This window comes from Artemia franciscana, chromosome 4, assembly GCF_032884065.1.
Source record: "Artemia franciscana chromosome 4, ASM3288406v1, whole genome shotgun sequence".
In the NCBI taxonomy this organism is placed as follows: domain Eukaryota; kingdom Metazoa; phylum Arthropoda; class Branchiopoda; order Anostraca; family Artemiidae; genus Artemia; species Artemia franciscana.
Window position 1 is genome coordinate 51,181,796 of NC_088866.1, and position 19,148 is coordinate 51,200,943.

The 19,148-nt window shown below is 34.6% G+C and overlaps 1 protein-coding gene across 1 annotated transcript in view; it reads right to left on the reverse strand.

Moving 5' to 3' along the window:
• The window catches only part of LOC136026555 (sphingosine kinase 2-like), a gene marked incomplete in the record, with an annotated part of 44,277 nt that overhangs the window by 22,192 nt on the left and 2,937 nt on the right, over window positions 1-19,148 (reverse strand). The window contains 3 exon segments of the mRNA XM_065703240.1: window positions 715-829; window positions 9,960-10,075; window positions 15,727-15,873. Coding sequence (XP_065559312.1) covers window positions 715-829; window positions 9,960-10,075; window positions 15,727-15,873 — 378 coding nt within the window.

Here is a 19,148-nt window from a genome sequence, read left to right on the forward strand (position 1 = left end):
TTCAAGGAAATGTGTTATATATAAATAAATGATTGAAAATACAATATACGCACTGAATTAAAAAAAAAAAAAAAAAAAAAAAAAAAAAAAAAAAAAAAAAAAAAAAAAAAAAAAAAAAAATGATGTACGAAAAAAGAGGGAAAGAACAATTCTAAAATACATTTTCGTAATGAGGACCAAAATGCACAACCTACGAAAAAGAAAATCGAAGTATTCTCAAACCAAACACCAGCAAAACTGATAAATAGTAATAAAAAACAACAAAACAAAATAATAAAGTGATTGAAAAAATATAAAATGCTTAGCTATTAACCCGAAACCCAAATAATACACAGCTTACAAGTTTGGCTATATCGCTATATCGATGTGCGCAATTAAGGCACAACTGCTCGAAAACTGGAAAAGTTGCCCTGGAGGGCAGAAGAAAGATTGGTGGTCAATAGAAAAAACGACGTAAAACCGGTCGGATGCTTCCACCTTTTCGGTCGGCTCTGGGACACAAAATTGACTCTACCATGTCGAGGCCATTGCACATGACAAAAAGTCATGGAAGACTTTTGTTGGTGAAATTATGTGCTGGAAGAAGCGGCCTAAGTAAAGTAAGTTCCCGTCAAAAGCAAAGTAAATTTGGCCAAATCATGAAATATAAAAAAGAAGAATAAAGACACAAACCATGAAAGTCTAAAAAGAAAAAACTAAAATATGGGATTTTACTTTTTCAGATTCATCTGGAAACCTCTGGAGAACTCTCATCAAATCCACTGCTTTTGGCCTGGCTCTTATTATATTCAAGGTCGACGTCAGTACCGGGTCCAAGTGATACGGCTCACTAGAAAAAAAAAGCTTAGCAGTAATGTAAATGTCTCCCGCAGGTTACCATTTCACCGGTGCTTTCTTATTGGCATCCCTTGCCATTAGTTACTGAGGCACTAATTGGAAGGAGCAGGGGGAGGGGGAATCGCCCTGAGTAGATTATGAAGAATATGTATTTTTTATATTTTCTTTTCTTTTAATCGAAAACATGACCACCCAAGACTTGTTGATGTTTTCTTTGGGATTTTTAGTGGCCCCTTTACTAGGGAAAATATTTCTTGACTTTAGCAGACAAATTAGCTTGATTTAGAGTTCAAACCGTGTTTGTGATACTGGTGACTGATACATTACATTACATTTGATATTTCCAATTACGTTTATTGAAGATTTCTTTGATTTTACGTCTGAAAAATTTAAGTTTCAAGAAACTTCAATTCTTAAGGCCTTCAGCCTTGGGGACCACCACACCTAAGAAATAAAATGAAAGAAAGGTACACAAATTTGTGTGCAACACATACACAGCAACATGGGAGTCAGCGACAACCATGGGGCACACCAAGCTGCAAAGGATGCAATGAATAATACATAAGCTGAATTTTACTGAATTTTACATAAGCTGAATTTTACCTGGTCTAATCGGCACTTCTAATTCTGCATAATAGAAATATCAAAACCAAAATATAAAATCATAAGGCAGCATTATTCAGCCAGGGGGGCCGAAGCCCCCTCCCTCCTTCCCATATGGGCACCCATCCATCATCCTCTCCTCTAAGAGACATGATTCAACATAGATTAGCAAGAATTACCCCACAGCTAGACCCTGCTCCTCTCTGGCTAAATTAAAATATAAATTTTTCTACAGAATACGTACAATGACACTATAGGTGAACCACCAAGCTTTCATTCTTAACTCTGGCCAACATACCATTAGTCAAACCTGTAGATTTTGTTAGACCAACAAGACTCGTGATCATATGGTCAAAACAGAGGCGCCATTTGGGGGGGGGGCAGGGGGGGGGGGGCAAATGCCCACCCCAGATTTTCCAGGGGGCCCAAGCTTCCACCAAAAAGGGCCCTTTGCCGGCCATAATAATAACACTATTTGCTATTAACCATTGTAAACTTTGAAAGCAGGTAAGATACATAATCTAATTCTCAAGTTCTGTCAAATGCCCGTTTCCTAGATGATTATATTAATATTATAAATTCTGAATATTTGCAGCAATTCCTCTAAGTTGATAGACTAAAATATCATTCCTTGATGGAATCGTTCCTTGTTATCTTCCAATTGCACTAACCTGATTCAGGATCGCGCACCCTGATTCAGGCCAAAAGAAGCAAACTCACCGACCTGCGTTCAGATGCTTCATTCGTATCGCTTTTCAAGAAGGCTAAAGAGTTTGCAACAGAACTCGAAATTCAAGTACCTGCTGTGAATGGACCCGCGACTAGACCCTCCTCTGTTTTGTCAGAAAGGACGACCTTGAAGAATTCAAAAGATCACCAAGCATCGGAAACAATTTGTGACAACTTTGACGCTAGTAAAGAATTTAATCGAATCTGGAAATTGGACTACTACTTTGGTAGATGAAATGAAGCAAGAATACTTCAAAACGTTTGACCGTCTACTAGCAGAATTTGACAGAAGGTTCACAGATAATTTGCCAGTGCTGAGTACGCTCAAAGCCTTGGATCCAAGCTCAACCAAGTTTATGGACACAGAGCTGCTCAAGCTTTTCTCTTCTCTTTGCGGCGAGCTGGATATCGACAGCATTCTTCTCGAATCTCAAGCTGGTATTGCCAAGCGTTTCTTGCTCAATGAGGAGAAAAAGCCGGAAAACTTCCTAGACATTGTCGACCATCTTCAGGCATTACCAGTGGTTACTCAGAAGTAATTAAAGTACTTCGGATTGCTGTCACACTTCCTGAGACAACAACGAGCAATGAGCGTTTGTTTTCTAGCCTAGAAATAGTGAAAAACTACCTGTGGTTTACAACAGGAGATGATCGTCTCAGTCACCTCCTTTTGATATTTGCAGAGAAGGATTTAGTAAAAAAATTTAGACTACAACCAGCTTGTTGACGATTTTGTAAAGATGAAAGCTCGGCGGTTCCCCTTGTTACCTTGAATGTTGTTATTTTTTTTTTATCTTGTAATGTTTTTCCTTTTTGTAAATATATTTGACCTGGAAGATTTCTGCTGAAGGGACACTGAGATTTTGGTTACAACCCTCAGCATAACAATGAAGGTTACTTTCACCGACGTATTGTTTACTTAAATAAGAAAGTTTCTCGCTGAGGAATGCCAGCCTGTAGTCTGGTTGAATTTTCCACTTTCAGTTTAATCACTTAACCTCGTTGTTTGTATTCTTCGTTGTTATAATTAATCTTAGAGGTCAGTGTGGCTGATTTCCACATTTGGTTACAGTACATTTCCAAGCAACACACGGGTGCTGAAAATGCATTTTTACTTGGAATATTTGACCAATGTGCTGCCAAAACCTGGATTTTTCTTACGTGACACAAAGTGAATCGGGGGGGGGGGGGGGCAGATGGAGTTCATGCCCACCCCAAGATTTGGCCCAAATGGCGCCTCTGGGTCAAAATGAAACATACATTCCATTATCACTTCTCTGAGGTTTTGGCAGAAAAATTCGAGTTCCATTTGAATTTTTACATGTTTTGAACAGGCAACTTCGTCAAAAGTTGAAGCAAAGTCGATCTTTGTACTGAACTCACAAGAAATGAAAAAGTTTAAATTTTTAGCTTATATTTCATCAGTGCCTTTCGCAAGGGGGGGTGGCTCGACGTCCTGGCCCTCCGAAATGCCACATTCACAAATTTCAGGGTAATTCTTATTCAACGCTACACATAGTTTCATTTTTATTATTATTGGTCCCAAGGAAACATTTACATATCCCCCCCCCACGCCGAAAAACTTCATACCTACGTGCTTGATTTCAAGTATGTCGACTATAAATTCTACCGTACTATATATACTTATCAAATATAAATTTAAAAATGTTTTCGATTTTCATGACCAAATATAGGTGACATGCACGAATCACATCATTCAAGCTCATAATTGGGGTAAAAAATCTCCAGACATCAAGAATATCACAAAAATCCTTACAAAAGTCAGACAAGCATACACAATCTTCAGGCCCATTTTGATGTTACGCAAAGCTTTTACGGGTTTTATTTATTCATTCATAGTAATTTCTTGTTGATTTATATTTAATTATAATAGGATTTTACATGTTTTCATTTAAGTTCCAACGACCCTCTCCCGATATTATAAAAACCAGTAGTTCGTCGTGATCAACCATGGATAAAAAAGTGCTGTCAAGGCACTACCAAGGATTAAATGTAATTTTCATTGTTGCTCAAGGTGGATAGGGGGATGACACATCATTCAAGGGCTTTCAACAATGCCAATTTCAATGGTATTCTTTTATTTTTATTTGGCGGTATTTTTAAGGATATTAGGATCTTTATCGAAGCTCCACAAAGTTTCTTTTCCTAATTACTAATAACTGTTCAGCTGAATCCGAATAAAAATTATCATTTTAAAAATAGTTAAAAAAAAAAGTGTTAAGAACATATTTTTCAAAACCAGAAATTTTCGGCTGCTTCAGGCCGTGGTTCGCTTTTTACTAGATTGCAGCTACTTCTGCAACCATGGTAAAGAAAAAAGCAAGAATACGTAAAAAAAGAAGATAATTTGTATTCATTTTTGCATATACAACTCAAAATCACAATTCATCTGGATCTAATGATCCACTTTAATCGCAACTTTACATCCAGAACCAAAGGTCATATCTGAACACTCCGTAATTTGACAGGAGAGCAAAACCAAGATTTTAAATTTTACTAATTTCTTTACTAAATTTGCTAATTTCAAGATTTTTTAATATTAATTTTACTAATTTCTTCATTACAAGACTTATTATACTATTTATACTGCACATAACACGAAGAAAGAAAAGATCTGAAACGGAACAAGAAAACAAACAGACTCCATACCAAAAAGACAGAAGCTAGAGTGAAAAAGATAAGCAATAGCAAGCTTAAATGTACACTACATACAAACTCTCCACTCTGAATTATACCCGGGGTACTATCAGGAAAAAACTGATTTCATAAAATAAGAAATAATACATATAATAAATATAGTATATAATATAATAAATATAATACATTAAAAAAGATAAATTAATATAATAAAGAATATATATATATATAATATATATATATATATATATATATATATATATATATATATATATATATATATATATATATATATATACATATATATATATATATATATATATATATATAATGAAAAATACTAGCTGCTTTATATTTACACTATATACAAACATTTCTATACACGAGGCACAGGCACAGAGTATCTAGGATGGTCCACCATCATTTTTTTTTTCATTTAACGTTTTTCATTTAATTTTGTTCTATTTTGTTTTCATTCTTTTTTGTTTTTTTTCATTTAACGAAGTTACAGCTTGCTCAGGTTAGGCTACTCCAAAGCTCCAAATAATGCCTTAATTGTGGACCCAAGGAGAGAGGAAAGAGTTATAAAGCAAACCAGAAGGAGCACAAATAAACTTTTTATTTATGAAAAATTCATTTGTTCATTTTCATTTTCACAAATTGTTCATTTTCACAAATGAAAAGTTCATATTCATTGTTCAGTTCAATGAAATGAAAAGTTCATTTCAAAAGTTCATTTCAATGAAAAGTTCATTGAATTATTAGATTTTTGTTTCTATTTCGGTTTATTAAGTTATTCCTCTGTAATAAAAAGTAAAGAAAATTTTTAAAGCTATTGTTTTCATTCTTGTTCTATTTGATTTTTTGTATTTTTATGTTTTGTTCAATGAAAAGTTCATTTAAAAAGTTCAGTTCAATGAAACAAAAAGTTTCATTTGTGAAAATTTTTTAGTCAGATGAACTTTTCATCTGACTTGTTAACATTATCCAAAAGGGGAAAATATGTAAAATATAGAGAACGCAAATAAATTGAAGAAATGGACGAATATGCTGGTTGAAGCGCAATTCCATGGTGAGTAGAGATGCATATACAGTAGCATTTCTACATAAGATTTGGCTTATCAGAAGTTGTCATATGAGCAGGAGCTGAACCGATTGGAAGGCCTAGATATGCAAGAGCCAGTGTTCCCAGGTAGGGCGGGACTACTGCAACTACAGCTGGAAATAAGGAATCAGGGTGTAAATTCGTATTCCTACTATACAAGTTCCTTCTTTCCTAAGAAAAAAACCTGTAAAATTTAAAGCAGGGATCAGGATAAAGACTCATCCAGCAGACTCAACCAAAGTCTCGTTGCATACGAGATTCGAGGCGTTTAGAGGTTTGTAGAAAAAGAGAAAGGGGTAGGTAGCGCCATTTTATTTGTAAAACTTGACAAGCCCTGAGACATAATTTTTTCGTGTCTTGTTGTTGATATTATGAGAGATAAAAGTACATTGCTCGAAGTACAAATGGTTTAGCATAACGCAGGTGGTATTCTGGCCTTACTAGGCTAATCTCATCTCCGTAGACTTAACCAGAGATGAATTAATGGTCACGCATAGGACAGGGAAGCTTTCACGCAATTCCTACAATATTACAATATTTCCTACAACATTAAAAAGTTAATTCCTACAGTTCATACAATAAATTCGTATTCCTACAATACAAGTTCCTTCTTTCCTAAGAAAAAAAATTGTAAAATTTAAAGCAAGGATCAGGATAAAGACTCCTCACGCAGACTCAACCAGTCTCGTTGCATACAAGATTCAAGGCGTTTAGAAGTTTGGAGGAAAAGAGAAGGGGATAGGTAGCGCCACTTTTACTTGAAAACCTTGACAAGCCCAGATACATATTTTTTTTGTGTCTTGTTGTTGATATTATGAGAGATAAAAACGCACTGCTCGAAGTACGAATCGTTTCTAGCATAACACAGGTGGTATTCTGGCCTTACAAAGCAAATCTCATTTCCGTAGACTTAACCAGAGAATTCATGGTCACACATAGGATGGGGAAGTTTTCACGGACGCTGAAAACAAAGAACCCGTTCTTTCCAGCGTAAAATTTAAGACCAAGGATCAGGATGAAAATTTATCTTGCAGACTTTTGAACATTTCAGAATGTCATTCAGTAGTTTGACTGATGTATAGATGTAAAATTCAAAATTGAAGATGTTGAATTTAAATTGAAGAAGACAGGCAAAGATCAAACAGAACAGGAGAAGAAACAATGCCTTGGAGGGCTTTTTTCCAGATATAGATCTCGGGGTACTAGCTCATTAGATTTTTTAGTCTAAGGAGCCTAAAGGCATAAAGGCTCCCGACGTATAAATTTAGATTATAAAGACAAACAATTCTAAGGTTTTCTAATTGTCACTTTTATAGTATTACGAAATCAGCAATTGCTGACATCGGTGTTTTTTGAGCCCTGTGATCATCTGCGAGGAAGGTTAAGATGATCTTTGGAAGATGTCATGGGTGGAAACTTTTGAAGATTTTAGAATGTCGTTCAATAGTTCAACTAATGTTAAAGATATTATTAGCGTACGAAACATGAGAGGTGTTGATGCCTTTTGAAATGGAATAAGACGGTAAAAGTTCAAACAGCAAAAGGAGAAGAAGCAGACTATTAAGGAAAGAAGCAAGGAAGGCTTGGAAACACCTAAATTTGAAGGTAAGTTTTCTCTTCGTGCATCAGATATTGATGTAATTCTTCTTATTTATGTTCTTGCACCAGTAGAAAATATGGTTCTTTTGAGGCTTAATAGCAAGAAGAAGCATTACCGCATGAGTATGGGAGTTGAAAAGGAGCTTTTGTATAAGGAATGAATAAGGGAGTTCTGTTCAACAAAGGGTAAAGAGAATTGTTAAAATATGAACAGAGCAGGAATCAACTCGCACAAGAAGTAAACTTAAAGCGAACCAAAACTACTATCAATGAAGAAATGAAACTTAATAAACCAACAAAAATTCAACTAAACAATTGATTTCAAACTTAAAATGAACAGAATTTCAAATAAATCGGTTTGGCATTACTACCCCATCCGAATCCCCCAAAGATATATATTTTCCTTTCACTTCATAAAAAACCTGAAAGTCTCATTTGAAAGGAATGAATTTCAAAGAAATAAAATATTAAAGAATTATTGCCACACTAGACAAACCTGACAGTTAAATTAAGCTTTTGCCTTAATGACAAAATTTAATATAGTTGTCAAAAAACGCACATATGCAGACAAACCCTGGACGCTTGAGAAGTTTTTCCCTTTTTGCAAGAAATTTTGTGAATTAAAAAAAACACATTCCCAAGCCTTTGTGTGTATGTGTCTGGGGGTTGGGGGCTTGGGAGGAGGATTAAGACTATAGATGGGAACAGATTTATAAGGATTAAGAACATGGTGAAAAATCCGTGAAACATTAGACAAAAAAAAAACAAAAAATTAAATTGATTGTCAAAAATATACTGTCGTCAACAAAAAATTTTCCCTTGAAAGTTTGAACAATGTTTGGTTATGTATTATAGTAAATACAAAACAATAGTATTCAAATGCTTTATGTTTTAAGTAGTGCAAATGAAGCTCTAGCCCTTAGGGGGACTCGAGGAAGCGGTAATATCAAATCTTATTTATGATCATTTCCGTTCATTTAGTTTAACTTCCATTGTTAATATTATTTCTGCCCATTGCTTTTTTAATTTTTTTTTCTTAGTTTTGATATCTTTTTAGCTTTTGCGATAAAATAGGTTTTTCAAACTTAGTTTCAATTTTTTTTTCAATTGAAGTTATTTTACTTACTTGTATTAAAAGAAATAATGCTGGAAAAAATTATCATTAATAAGCAGTAAATGGTAATTAATTATAGGGGCAGAATGTAGTATTCATAGTGAAGGTATTCATGGAAGGAACAGTCGTTGTAGAAGCATGCGTGGCAGCCGTCCTGTTCAATGTAGTCATCGTAGACCCTATTCCAGCCAATGTCCTTGTTTTGCTTCGGAAAACGGCCTAAAACGGCACCTTGCTATGAGGGAATCTATTTCATTGCTCAAAAAGGGCACTGGGTATTCTCATTTCTGCTGAAAATATGGCCTTATAAATATGACAAAAGACCTATGTGACATTTGACCCATTGACAAACACCCTGAAAAGCACTGTTGAAAGCATGGCAATTTATTATATATATATATATATATACATATATAAGTTTGAAATACCAATTGGATGAGAAGTCTTGTTGAAAATTTATCCACCAGGTTTTATTAATTTGATTAGAATAAATACTAACAATTAAAAAAAGTAAAGGTGGAAGTTATCCATGATGGAGAAAGAAGTCTTTAAAGAACAAAGAGAAGGATTAAAAAAGCACTAGTGTTGAGTGTTCGAAGAAAAAAGTTTTGAAGTTCTTAATCATTTTATAGAAATAAACGTAGGGTAAAGAGTCTTTTATTGTGCTGCAGAGCCGCCAATTGGGACGGGAGCATTTTCCCCTCAAATTTTCTTTTTTCTGGGATGGAGAAGGGGGTTTTCATAAGAAAATGCCCTTTATGGCAATTTCCATTGATTAAATTAAAATAAACGACAAATCAAGATTTTGAAAAATACAATTTGCCCCCCCCCACCCCCCTATGTTCTTGTGAATTCACAGTACAACTAGATTTTAAATCACAGTTTTTCCAACCAGAGAAACAAATTATTGACTTTGGTCGAAAATAGGAGCGAAAACAGGAATTCTGAAAAAGGATAATGTCAGCTTTCCCTCTCACTGAAACTATCTATCTTGACTTTACTCCAATTAGCCTTGACTTTCAAGTTTTTATTCACTTCCATCGAGTTGATACTAATTCAAAAATCAACGGACTCGAGCGATGTGAAATCGGATTGTCGAATCAAAATTGCGCTTTTGTTCGAACCCTGCTTTAGCCGAAAGGTTTTTGGGTTGCACATTTGCTGTTATTTTCATTTCAAAATCTATAGCAATTGGGCCGCCTAGAGACTACTTTCTAAATTTCCCCCCACAAAGGAAAGAGTAGGCTACAGCATGGCGTTCCCTCATTTCAACACAAAAGCGGTTACCTCTAATGCGAGATTAGTAGGAATTACTTTTGGGCATCTGCAAGTGTCCTGGCAATTCCATTCCCACTTCCTTGCGGTATAATACCCAACGGTACCTGAATTGCAGTCTCCCAGTCTTCTCGCTCCAATAGTCCGTTGATGACCTTAAAAAACAAAACAAGACATCATTTGGAGTCTAGAACAATTTCTCACAAGATAACTTGAAACAACGGGTAGAAAATTCCGTTTCACCAATGGCCAGTCGCCTATCGCCAGTAGGAAGATACAGAAGAATAATCTAACAAATATTTCGTCTGTATGCAACAAGGCATCCTCAGCATTGAAAAAGAGACTGAACGTCATAGAAAATTGAACAAAAGAAACAATCTAAATTAAAGAAACAACAATAAAACCAACATATATTTTCTTCTTTGGCTTTGTGTTGGCTATAGAAACAGTGAAATTCCAAAAATGCAAGTACTTATAATTTGAAATGGCTATCTACTGAATGAACGAACCATAGTTGTCCATTGATCTATCAGTAATTTTGTCTTAAAAACGGCAATATGATTTTTCTTTTTCCTGAAAATGATCATAGTACCATTTTTCAGTGTTTACGGTGTTAGTTTTGGAAAAACAGTTTTCATATAAATGATGTCGCAAAGACTTGGAACAGCTATAATAAATTTTTCTGAAGATGAGTGTCTGTACTAATTTTTTTTAAAGCACATTACAATTTAATATGATTGTGGTTAGTATGGAATAATCTGTTGGTATAAATATACAAAAAAGTTTGCTAAATAAAATGAAGTTTTATTGTTTTGCTCTGTCGTTTTTTGGATTTTTGTTTTGCTTTGTCGTTTTTTGGTAAAAAAAAATATGTATAAAAAATACAGAGAACTGAGTAACGATGAGAACAGAGGAGGAGGGTTTTAAGAGAGTAAAAAATCCAGTGAAGAATCATGGCTAGGTAAGAATTAGCAAAGACAGATTAAAGCCAAAAACAGTATTGGCTTTAGGTGTCACAATCTGGGGGGAGGGCAAGGTATACCACAGGAGTGTAAAAATAGGAAGTAAAAATAATTTAATGTCAAATTTCAGAAAAACTGGGGGAGGGAAGCTGCCCCACTACCTAGGTCACAATCGCCACAGCAAAAATGGAAAGTAGGAGAAATAAGCAAAGGAGTTAAGACCTTTCAAAATGAGTAAACAAGCAGAAGCAACGAGTGATAAAGAACAGAGTCTTAAATTGGGCTGGGAAAAAATTGAAAAGAAGAAGCAATATGGGACGAGGGAAGAGACTTTTAAAGAATCGATAAAGGAAGTAAACGAACCAGCAGAGACAAGTAATGAAGAAAAAAGTAATCTATCCAGAATCTTAATTCCGCCTTAAATTGATGAAACTAAAGATAACCAGTAACAAACAACTCAATATTCCTGTTGACCTCATCCAGGCTTTTCCTGAATCTTCGAGTGCTCGGTTATATTTAATAAACAATAATCAACAAGATTACAATGTTAGGGGAGTATCTGCAAAACTGGAAAAAGAAATTTATAGCCCCTATCCCCAAAAAGGGAGCACCCCGTGATTTTACTGCTGTTCGGCCTATTACGATGACACCGATTTTTAGCAAAATCTATGAAAGTTTCATCGCTGAGTGGCTGAATACTTTTATTCTGCATAAAATCGACCCTCAAAAACTCGGTAATATCAAAAAGAGTTCGACAAACCATTACTTAGTAAGTTTTCTTGATAAGATTTTAAAGCATCTGGACGAACCGGAACGCTAGGTCAACCTCATCGCGATTGACCTAAAGAAAGCATTTGATTTGATCTACCATAGAACCCTCATCCACAATCTATTGACAAATTTTAATGTCGATGCATATTTGGTATGAATAGTTGCAAATTTTCTTGCAGGTAGAAGTAAAAAAAACTAAGCATAGATCAGCCTATTCTGATCCCCATCCAATCTGCGGTGGAGTTCCTCAGGGAACAATTTTAGGCCGTCTATTTTTTTAGGCCGTCTATGTTCAATGTGTTGGCAAATCATGAGTCGGATCGCTTTAAGTTCGTTGTTGATCTTTCCATACTGGAGGTAGGTGAAAAGGGTTGTTCAATTAAGGCAGAATAATGGCGAGTTAATCAAGCCAAGCTGAGAAGGGCAAAATGTTCCTCAATCATGAAAAATCACTCGTATTAACTTTTTCTTCTGAGGGACAGTTCATTCTTTGCTTTACAAAATGTTTCAGGTATCATGGATATCAAATTCTTGGGAATATACCTCACACACGACTTGAAGTGAGGAAAACAGACACAAGAGATGATCAAACGGGCAAACCTGGGTATCCTTTCTTTAAAACTCCTTGATCGTCATGGAGTCCCAACCCCCCAACTATTACATATAGGCATTACGGCCTGACTTCCCGTTTGGCATTACGGCCTGACTTCAGACCAGAAGGACCACCTAGAAAGGATACAATACCGAGCTGTTCTGGTAGTGTCTAAATTCCCAAAATCCCATATTGCTCACTTTTAAAACAATTTTCACTTACAACTCTTTCAACATGCTGTGATGAATTGCGTTTTACATTTGGTGTTGGTATTTTGGAAAATCCACAGCTTCATGAAATCGTCCCCCCTGAGCATCTCCCTTCAGGCCAAAAGCCCCCGCGACATGTACCTCAACCGGTACCAAAAATTCAGCACGTCATATGCGGTGCGGAAGTAGTTTCGTTCCCTCGGTCGTCAAGACTTTTAATTCTACATCCGCTCGTCAAAAATTGTATATATTTATTTTCAGTTCATTATTCTTTTTGTTCGTTTGACTCTGTTTGACTTTTTAGTTTGAATCTGTCATAATTGAAATCAATCTATAATTTTACACGACGATGGCAATCGCTGTGATTTTCATATATTTTATATGTTTAGCGCTTTTTTATGACAAAAACTGCCACTGATCGGCATAACCGAGTAAGGTATTCGAAAGAGAATCGTTTTATGTATTTATTATGTAACAGAGAAAGAGGTTTTTACAATGGTGAAAAAAAGCAGTAAAAAGGCAGGAAAAAAGGAGTGTTAAAGGAGTATAAAAAAGGGGTAAAAAATGAATATTCATTGAATAACACAGAAAGAGGTTTTTACAATGGTAGGAAAAAGTAATAAAAAGGCGGAAAGAGAGATTTTCATAGGAATATAAAAAGGGAGAAAAAAAAGAATGAGTAATTATTAACAGAGAAAGAGGTTTTAACAGTTGTATAAAAAGGGAGTAAAAAGGCGGAAAAAAGTTTTTTGGAAAGGCATAATAAAGGAGATGAAAATATCAGGCGAAAGGATTAACAGAGAAAGAAGTTTTCACGATGGTAGGAAAGAGGAGCAAAACAATGAAAGTACACAGCAATAGAGAAATAAGTTATTTGACGACTGAGTTAAAGAGAAAGAAGAAAATCAGGCAAAATGTTTACAGAGAAAGAGATTTTTGTAGTGATAAGAAAAACGAGTAAAAAGTCGGAAAGGGGATTTTAAAGGAGTATAAAAAGAACGTATACTGATTAAAAGAGAAAGAGGTTTCTACAATGGTAGGAAAAAGGAGTAAAATGGAGAGAATTAAAAAAACAAACAAAAAAACATGTGCTCAGTGAGAGAACAAAAATATTTTTAAAGGGTGCCGTAAACAAATAAGGTGAAGAGAAAAAAAAAACAAAAAAAAACAGGTGAAATGATAACAGAGAAAGAGGTTAGGACAGTGGTAGGGAGATGCAGTAAAAAAGCAGGATTAACAAACAAAAGAGTTAGGAGTTTTTAAAGGCATAGGAAAAAGGATTTTAAAAGAGTAGGAGTACTAAGTAAGAGACAAAGATGTATTTAAAATGTCATGAAAAAGAGAGTGAATTAACATTGTAATGAGGTTTTTATAGTCCTAGGAGAAAAGAGTAAGAAGCAGTACTGATATGTGACAGTGATGGGTTTTTGAAGAAGCAAAAAAAATAGGAAAACATCAGGAGCAATGCGTAACAGAAAAAGGACAATATAAAGGGAACTGCCTTGCGAGCTCTCCCCTTACGAGCTCTGCTCTCTGTTGGGGCATAATATTGTTTTTATATTTTTTTAAGTTGAATAAAGAAAAAGTTGAAGTTGAAGTTAAAGGGATAAGAAAAAGAAGCAGCAGTATTGGGAAATGGAGTTTTTTTCAAGGACACGGAAAAGGGAAAACAATCAGAATTATTGAAAACAGACAAAGAATATTTTAATGAATAAAAGAGTTTACTAAACATTAGTTACTCTAATATACACAACAAACAGAGTCCTCAAATTTTAGCTCTTCACGCTTACTAATAAGCATGTACACGAAAAAAGAGGCGGGAGAGCGGGGCATTGAATTTAGTTTTAAATTAATCTTGGTAGCTAAAATATAAAATTTAAACACCTCAATTTATTTTCACTACTCTCTAACGCAAAAAGGCGCACATAAAGAAATTTGAACTTCAGGCAAATTCCTCTGCCTGCCCAAAACGCTCCAGACAGAAAAAATTCCATGATTTCCTCTATTCTTCATAAAGCATACCTCTTTTCATCAATCCGTCCCTCCACCAAAGCATGTTCCCCTCCAACTAAAAAGATTAGACTTATTTCCTTTTGAAGACTTCATGCAGATCGAATCAAGCGAGTAAGACTTTTAAGAACATAATCAATAACATAACTTTTCGTGTGCGCATGAAATGGCACCCAAATTCTGAAATGAATATTTATAAAAATTCTAAAATAATACTAAAAAAAAATCCAATTTGAGCGTTGCCTACAGTACAAAACCATAAAGCCTCAGTGCATTATTTTTTCCAAAACTGTTTAATATGGAAGGGGTGGTTTTAGATATATAGGACAGAATTCATTTGATCTGAAATTGAAAGTTCTGGTTCTTTTTTATGAATAAAAAGAAATCGGAGGGAAACTAGCCCCCACCCACACCCTTTTTAGCTGATTTCCCCCCAAAGACACACGATCAAAAATTTTAGATAGTCATTTTTTTTAAATGGTTTAAAGGACAAATAATTATGCTTCCGGGGATGTCATGACCCCTCAAAGCCCCTAGGGCAAGGTCTGACAGTTATGCAAGTTACCTATTTCTTACATATAGCTTTTTTTTTATTAGGTTTCCAAAACGACTTCAGGTATTAAGATGAAAGGTTCAGGAAATGTTGAGGAGGGTGTTGAACAAAATCAAAACACACACTGTTCATGCTGGTGGTCAAAATGCATATCAGCAACACCAAGGAAACGGCTGAGGGAAAAACAATCGGGCACTACTGAAAAAAATGAAACCCAAGACGAAGAGAAAATAAAATTCATATCCATATAAAGCATAAAGATACAAATACTGATATAGATGAATAAATGAATATCAAAACGAGTAAAAATCAAAATGATTAGTCAAGTTAAGCTTAAAACGAAGACAATTAGAACAAACACGATTGTAGCTACTGTCCTATTTCGCTTCCTTTAGCCCTAAAGGTTCAAAGACCTATTGTTGTATTTGCACTTTACTGAAAACGAAGTATACTATAAACATTTATTTTGTATTTATAACACTGAAAAAATTACATTCAAATAAAATCTTGCATTGCTAATATTCCCTGGAATTACTATCATTAAATATATTAAACACTTGGTTTATTTTAATCATTTATTTCCACTCATCTTAATTACTATAGTGATTTATTTTTTGTTTTTACGCATGTTTTGAAAAATTAAACCACATTGTTCAAAATACCTACGGTTTTCAATAAAATCTTTTACGCTTAAAAAAGCATTAAATACCTCGAATAGTAATCCATCTCCTGATATGACAACAATCCCTCTATAGACCGTTAAGTCCATAGTTTTCAGCAATCTTCTGGCATGGTTTGGACCAGTTGTAAAAACCGCGTCGCATCCAATATTTGCTTCACTTAGCAATGGAACAACCTGAAATGTGACATATTCCCTTTGAAAGCTTTAATTATCGATCCCTCAAAACTGTAATGTGGTCCGAAAAGTATTTATTACAAAAAAAAAAAAAAAAAAAAAAAAAAAAAAAAAAAGATGGTTGACAATTTCATTATAGACAATCACAAAATACCTTGTAAACTTAAAACCTATTTAATTCTCTATATCCACTTAATCGATGTTATGACCGTTAAAAATACACCATGCCTGTAAGCTAGTGATTTATTACTTTGCCCCAGAACATAAAAACAAACCCGTTCTATCTTTTTACTTCTGAAATTGCATATGATCGCCACATAAACCATCTACTAGTAATCGCAGAACTATGCCATTTCGCAGAACTTAAATCATTTCGTAGCTAATTGCATGAGGACAGCCATAAAATTTATATTTAAAGCAAATTTTTCTACCGTAAGCATTTGGGTTATTCCGCTTTACATAGAGTGCAGAATTTCTATCTTTCTGATAAAACATTGGTGAGAAGAGAGGGGAGTTAAAGGAGGAGCAAAGCCCCTCCCCCCAAGTGAAAGAGTTTCTTTGTGCCTCAAGTCATACAGGTTAGTCAAAACGCGATCCAAAACCGAACTGGTCAGCCATGACAAAAACAAAGAGAGATAATGAAATCCCACGATGAAGAAAAACAAAGGGGTTATATATAGGCTACTTTTAGTTTTTATCTTTGTTTTCTTGGTGCTGAAGACGCCTTGTTTCATACAGGCGAAATATCTGCATCGCTTTAGTTTTGTAGTCATTTTGGTGTCCTCAATGAAGTAACTCTATTTAGCTTCTGTGTTGCTAAGTCAGAGTAGCAACAACTGTATATATAAATATTTGTTTTATTTTTATTTCTTTGTTTTGGATTTTATTTGATTTTGGGCTATTTTAGTTTTCATCTTTGTTTTCCTAGTGTTGAACACGCCTTGTGTCATAGAGGCGAAATATCTGCGTCAATTTAGTGTTCTCAATGAAGCAACTCTGTTTAACTTCTGTGTTGCTCAGTCACAGTAGCAACAATTATATATATAGATATTTGTTGTTTTTATTTCTTGGTTTTGGATTTTATTCGATTTTGGGCTATTTTAGGTTTCATCTGTGTTTTCCTTTTGTTGAAGATGTCTTGTGTCATACAGACAAAATATCCGCGTCAATATAGTTTTGTAGTCATTTTAGTGTTGTAAATGAAGCAACTTTATTTAGCTTCTGTGGTTCTCAGAGGAGTAACAATTGTATTTACATAGATATTTGTTGGTTTTATTTCTTGTTTTTGGACTTTATTTGGTTTTAAGTTATTTTATTTTTTTTTCTTTGTTTCCTTAGCATTGAAAACACCTTTTTTTCATACAGGCAAAATACCCAAGTCGCTTTAGATCACCGTGAGATTTATCTCTCTTTTTTTTATCATACAATTTAAAAATCATAGCACGTTTCCAATTTAAATAGGGTATAATATACCCATGTTTTTGCTAAAAATTGGAGATGAGAAGGACATGGAGTGTCAGACGGGCTTTGAGCCCACTTGGTTTTAAAGTCGTATTTAATAAAAAACCCTCGTGTGATTTGTGTGACATAAAAACGAAGGAGCACTCTTTACTTCCAGTTCGTATTTGCAACGAGTCAGGTCTTAGCTCTTTTTTGAGCATAGTCATTACCCAATTATTTTTCCAATGTGACCCAGCAGAAAAGATAGTTGCGTTAGCCCCCGTGGTAAACTTAGAATGGCTTTTGTCTTGAAAAAATTTATGTACAAAAAACTAACACGATAAACACTCGTCAGCTCTGTGAGGAGTACTGATAAGCCTAACAGAATTGTTTTTTATCTCTTAGTTCACAAATGGATTTTCTTTTCCCTTTCCATAGGTTTTTGAGCATAGTCATTACCCAATTATTTTTCCAATGTGACCCAGAAGAAAAAAGTTGCGTTAGCCCCCGTGGTAAATTTAGAATGGCTTTTGTCATGAAAAAATTTATGTACAAAAAACTAACACGATAAACACTCGTCAGCTCTGTGAGGAGTACTGATAAGCCTAGAATTTTTTTTTTTATCTCTTAGTTCACAAATAGATTTCTTTTCCCTTTCCATGGGTTTTTGAGCATAGTCATTACCTAATTATTTTTCCAATGTGACCCAGCAGAAAAAAAAGTTGCGTTAGCCCCCGTGGTAAATTTAGAATGACTTTTGTCACGACAAACTTTATGTACAAAAAACTAACACGATAAACACTCGCCAGCTCTGTGAGGAGTACTGATAAGCCTAACAGAATTTTTTTCTTATCTCTTAGTTCACAAATAGATTTTATTCCCTTTCCATGGGTTTTTGAGCATAGTCATTACCCAATTATTTTTCCAATGTGACCCAGCAGAAAAAAGTTGCGTTAGCCCCCGTCGTAAATTTAGAATGGCTTTTGTCATGAAAAAATTTATGTACAAAAAACTAACACGATAAACACTCGTCAGCTCTGTGAGGAGTACTGATAAGCCTAACAGATTTTTTTTTTATCTCTTAGTTCATAAATAGATTTATTTTTCCCTTTCCATGGGTTTTCGAGATTAGTCATTACCCAATTATTTTTCCAATGTGACCCAGCAGAAAAAAAGTTGCGTTAGCCCCCGTGGTAAATTTAGAATGGCTTTTGTCTTGAAAAATTTTTTGTACAAAAAACTAACAGGATAAACACTCGTCAGCTCCGAGGGGAGTGCTGATAAGCCTAATATAATTTTTTTTATCTCTTAGTTCACAAAATAGATTTTTTTTCCCTTGGGACAGCATTATAAAATCAGTATTAACAATAGAGTAAACGCCTAATTTCTATAGAATTGAAAGAACTGCTAAAAATTAGGAGGTAAATGTGATACGATTAATCTACCTTGGTCTGAAACACAGAAAATAAATTAATCTCACAAAGAAAATACAGAAAACACAGAAAATAAGTGATCTCAAAGCAATCATTGAAATTAAAATAGATGGTAGCACATGTAAAAGTAGATGGCAGGACGTTCAAACCTGTGGGAGAATAATTATTATTAGATATTAAAATTCTTCCATTGATTATCAAAGAAAACATTTTGGCAATGGGGCCAGGGAGCATTTTCACCTTCAATTTTAAACTACCTGCTTCTCGCTGGAACAGAGGTTTCTATTCGAAAGCAGACAGCTTGTACAGCTCTACGAAAGGTTGGCGGAACAGATTTAGAAAGTCTTCTCTGACATAGAACTATAAAACTTCACTTTTGATCACTCAGAATCGGTTCTAACT